The 5,400-nt window shown below is 47.3% G+C and overlaps 1 protein-coding gene across 1 annotated transcript; it reads right to left on the bottom strand.

The window, feature by feature from the left end:
* Positions 1-3,673: 3,673 nt before the first annotated feature.
* LOC102494027 (40S ribosomal protein S11) lies at positions 3,674-4,141 on the bottom strand. Its single transcript, XM_014592745.1, has one exon. The coding sequence runs from the start codon at positions 4,139-4,141 to the stop codon at positions 3,674-3,676; it is 468 nt and encodes a 155-aa protein (XP_014448231.1).
* Positions 4,142-5,400: the final 1,259 nt, after the last annotated feature.

Raw genomic sequence — 5,400 nt, 5'->3', positions numbered from 1 at the left:
TCCCTTCTCCTCCATTCTCCTCTCGGGATCTTGGGCACGCATGCACACACACGGCGTGAGTTTAAACCACTGGGTCCGGGACTCGAACTGTGGTCGACCACATGGGAGTCCAGCGACATAGCCATTACGCTCACTGCTGGTCCCTCACTTTCCCTTTCTTTCTCTCTCTTTCTATCCCTTTCTGGTAAGATCGAAATAAATAAATAAAGTTAAAATAATTCTTTAAAAAAGAAAGAAAGAAAGGATGGGGGGGAATTCTGCAGGGACAATGAACATGGCTTGCCACAAGTGCTTGTATTCAACAAGAAGGCCGACTGTCCGCGAGCGTTCACATGGGACTCGGCTGCTCTTTCACATTGGGAGCCACTGGTTTGATAAGACAGCCAGAAGTGTTGTTTGATCAAGTCCTTTTTGCCAAGAACGAGCTCTGCGTTTTCTCTGGTCATCCTTTTCCACGGGAGCCCTGTGACTTAATTTACAAGTTACAGCGGGAATGTGTTGGTTTTCATTGTAAGCTGGAAAACCTTAGCAATGCTTCTGTGGTTTTCATCCTTTCCGTCTTTGGTGAGAAAATGTATTGATAGCACACTGAACTTTATTTTACCCACATTCTAGAAGAATCTGACTGGTGTTCTTATTAGTTTATGCGGCCCGGTGTGAAGAGGAGGCGAAGGCTTCAGTGGGCGTCATGCCACTGTTTGGCAACGTTTCATAATAGACAATGACTCAGGGACGAGAGGAAACGCATTACCAGCTAACAGAATCCCATTTTTGGATTTTCGTTCTCATACCGTCTTCCTGGTTCACACTTCTTTCCTGCTATGTGAAAAATCATCGTACGCACTCATCTGCCCTAGTATATAGAATCACAAGTTTTTCAAGGAATTATTTTATGTCACTTTATTATTTATTATTATTATTATTTTCCAATTTGATCAGAGAGAGAGAGAGGGAAAATGAGAAAGAAAACCACCAGGTCCGAGACTTGAACCCTGGTCGGCCATGTGGGAGTCCAACGCACTCAACTACCACACCACCTGCTGGCCCCTATATAATCACATTTATATTGTAGTATTTTTGTAACAAGTTTTAATTCCACTTTTATGTTTTGATGAACCTCTTTTGAACTACAAATCCATCTTGAGAATTTGGGGCCATACTGCCGTGTTTCTCTCTCTCTCTCTCTCTTTTTTTAAGTTTTTTTTTTTTTTTTTCTTTTTTTGGTAGAGGTTTTTGCTATTTTTGCTATAGGGCACGTGCACTCACCGAAAAGACAGAGAGAAACCGAGAGACAGAAAGAGAGAAATCACCCCCCAGGCGGGATGGCCATGCTGAAATCCCTTCTCCTCCATTCTCCTCTCGGGATCTTGGGCATGCATGCACACGTACCCGGTGTGAGTTTAAGCCATCGGGTCGGGGACTCGAACTGCGGTCAACTACGTGGGAGTCCAGCGACATAGCCATTTTTTGAAGTTTTGTCTGAGGGTGTGTGTGTGCCCACCAGAGAGAGACCAGAGTGAAGGAGGAGTTCGAAAGCATCGCCCATGAGGAATAGCCACATCACAATCCCTTTTCCTCCATTTCGCCTTCCTTTTCAGAATTTTGGGCATGCATACATGCCCAGCATGTTTTTTCAAGACTCCAGGTCCAGGACTTGAACCATGTGGTCGGCGTTGTGAAATCCAGCCACCTTAACCACCATACCACCAGCTGGTCTAACACTGCCATGTAATTGTAACAATAAAAGGGAAATACAGCAAATGGAAACAATAACATAAAAACGGTATGACTATGTTTTAGTAAGTTGTGCTACAATTACTCTCATTTTGGGCTGGCTCCACAGCGCAGGGGTAACGCTCCACTTAAAAAGAAATTGGATCTCATGTGATGACCTCACTTGGAATCCCCAGTGGGTCATGCCAGGCACGTGTGCAAATGCCCAAGATCTGGTGGGCTGGAGGGAAGGAGGAAGGGGATCATGGTGTGACCAGACCATGTGGATGGTGCTCATCTCTCTCTGTCTTCTCTCTGTCTCTCTCTCATGTGATCCACACTGTCATAACTTTAAAAAAGAATTTTTTTTCATAAGGCATATGTGCTTGCCAGAAAAAGTTGGGGATCTTGAGGAGTAAGAAAGCACCCCCAGAGGGGCATGATGGAGCTGCGATTCCTTCTCTTCCATTTTTCTTTTGGGATTTTGGACACACACACACACACACACACACACACACACACACACGCTGAGCACGTTTTTCAAGCTGCCGGGTCTGAGACCCAAACCCGGATCTGTGTCTTGGACCCATGGAGTTGGCCATTTGGAAGTTTGAGAATCAGTCACTTTAACCACCCTACCACAGGCTGGCCTCTCTCCTATATTTTTTTTATATAATTTAATAACATTCTTTTTACTAAATATGAGCTGAGCTGAAGTGGCAATGCAATTCTGGTGGAACAGGTGCACACTCCGAGTTCTCGACAATGATCACAAAGGCGCTGGGCTATCTATGGAACTTACTGCTGACCTCACATTTCTCAGATGTGCACGGACAGAGCTGTCTGTGTGGCAGCCCCTGCCCCTGTTCACACTCCGTCGGCACGTGCCGTTCACACGCATGCCGACAGCTTCTTGCTGAGCCCCAGAGACTCAGCCTGCGGAATCTCTGGACACAGGACGGTGCTTCGCTGGCACGCAGGGCAGGCTGGAAGTGCCTCTGAACTCAGTCCTTAACCTGTTCTTTTTTTTTTTTTGAGAGGTTTTTGCTATAGGGCACGTGCGCTCGCCAGATAGAGAGAGACAGAGAGACAGAAAGCGAGAAACTACCCGGGGAGATGGCCACGCCACAATCCCTTCTCCTCCATTCTCCTCTTGGGATCTTGGGCACTCACACACGTGCCCGGCATGAAATTTAAGCCACCGAGTCTGGGACACGAACTGTGGTTGACTACATGGGAGTCCAGTGACATAGCCATTACGCTAACTGCTGGTCCCTGGACCTTAATGAATCTAATTTAGAGTCCTGGCCCTCCAACAGGGAGCTCGTAGGCTAGGAGGAGAGAGAATTACCTTATTCACCTTATTCTTTTTTTTTTTTTTTTTTTGAGAGATTTTCACTATAGGGAGCATGCGCTCTCCAGACAGAGAGAGACATAGAGATAGAAAGCGAGAAATCACCCCTCAGAGGGGATGGTCATGCTGCTATCCCTTCTCCTCCATTCTCCTCTCGGGATCTTGGGCACACACGCACACGTGCCTGGCATGAGTCCTAAGCTGCTGGGCCCAGGCCGCGAACCGCATTCGACTACGTGGGAGTCCAGAGACATAGCCATTACGCTAACTGCTGGTTCCCGAGAATTACCTTATTGAAGCTGCAGTGTACCAAGGGCAATGACAAGAGCTGGGATGCTGTAAACGCATGTTCACAAATTCTTTCATGGTTTTCTTATCAAAGGGAGGACTCTAATTCCCCTCCCCTCAAAAGTGGGCCAGCTTTCGTGTCTTTCTTGTAATACATAAAATATGGAAAAAGTGATAGTGTGTGATTTTCAAGGGTAAGTTAGGAATGGTGACATAGCTTCGACCTAGCTATTTCAAATGACCTTCGCTTTTTTTTGGGGGGGGTGGGAAAATAACTTTATTTCCTGGGGAGCAGGCAGGCGTCCAGGCTCAGAACTTCTAGAACTGCTTCTTGGTGCCGGTGGCCTTGGTGACCTTGAGCACGTTGAAGCACATGGTCTTGCTCAGGGGCTGGCACTCGCCCACTGTGACGATGTCACCAATCTGGACGTCCCTGAAGCAGGGGGACAGGTGCACAGACATATTCTTGTAGCACTTCTCGAAGCGATTGTACTTGCGGATGTAGTGGAGGTAGTCCTGGCAGATGACAGTGGCTCTCTGCATCTTCATCTTGGTCACCACACCAGACAGGATCCGTCCTCGAATGGCCACGTTACCGGTGAAGGGGCATTTCTTGTCGATGTAAGTACCCTTGATGGCCTCTTTGGGAGTCTGGAAGCCCAGACCGATGTTCTTATAATATCTTGGAAGCTTCTCCTTGCCAGCTTCTCCCAGCAGGACCCTCTTCTTGTTTTGGAAGATGGTCGACTGCTTTTGGTAAGCACGTTTAGTCTGAATGTCCACCATCTTCCTGGCTGCCTGAAAAAAAAAGGCTCAAATGACTCTCTTGAAGCCAAGCCACCATATTGTAAGGAAGCTGGGCTACAAGGAGGAGCCACAAATAGGCCATAGGTGTGCTGGTGAATACTGCAGCCAACAGCCAGCATCAATGATCAAAATCAGGAGCGAACATGGTTTCAGATGACTCCAGTCTCCAGCCTTTTGGTCTCTCCAGTTATGGGCTATCTATGCCAAGTTCTGCCCAGATTACGTATTCACGTGCTAAGCCACCAAGTTTTGCTGTTGGTTTGTTCCACAGCATTAAGTGATAGGAACTATACTAAAATGTATCGCGTATGTACGAGGAGCTAAATATCGTGCTAAACCTGTTACAGGATTATTGTCACATTTAATCCTCTTGATAAACCTAGTAGGTACATAGTAGGGGACCTCCATTTAATGGAGGACTGAAGCTCAGAGTAATTGTGGGACTTAACCAAATCACAGAGCAGAATTAGGGTGGAGGGTATGTGGGTAAATGTGTCACAGCTAGTCCCCTGGGAAGTAGGAAGGTAGGAAGAGCCATGACTCGCAGTGTGTTCCAATTCCCATGGTGTAAATTCTCCCAACATGGCTGATTCCAGGCTACGACCATGGAGTGAAATTGGAAAGAGACGCTCGTAATCAGCCCTCCACGGCTCCAGCACACCACCGAGGGGAGCCTGACGATCCCAGGCCCCGTGTGTGGGCTTCCAAAAACAGATGGTTGGAGGAGTTCTGAGATGACGAGGACAGTGTGTGTGGTGCAGGCTTGGTCCAAGGAGTCTCCCATGAAATATAGTCTGAGCTGTAGGAAAGCCGTTCTGGGCTTTTGTTCTCATGTACTGAACTACATGCCAGATACTGTTCTAATTGTTGACCTTTAGCAGCAAATACAGACAAATCTCCTGCATTCATGGAGTTTTCTTTTCTTTTTCTTTCTTTCTTTAAGCGGCTGGAGTATGTGTACACTCACCAGAGATAAGAGAGAGAAGGCACCCTCCTGCACGTGGGGCAGGGTCTTCCCTCAGTCCCTTCCCCTCCATCTCTCCATCCTGTCAGGATTTGGAGCACGCATGCACACAGGCCTGGCATGTTTCTCAAGCTACTGGAAGCCAGGATTGAGCCGCGTCCGGACGTGTTGGATTCTGTTCCCTTAATTACTAGCTTATGGGGCCGGCCCTGGAGTTTCTTTTTTAGCAGGACAGAGGCAGAGAGACTCAAAGGCATTTGGTCTATTGAGAAGT

This window comes from Tupaia chinensis, unplaced genomic scaffold (assembly GCF_000334495.1).
Source record: "Tupaia chinensis unplaced genomic scaffold, TupChi_1.0 Scaffold138441_1, whole genome shotgun sequence".
NCBI classification, from domain to species: Eukaryota; Metazoa; Chordata; class Mammalia; order Scandentia; family Tupaiidae; genus Tupaia; species Tupaia belangeri.
Note: the sequence above shows the minus strand (reverse complement) of the source record. Positions and strands in the feature narration are given on the sequence as shown.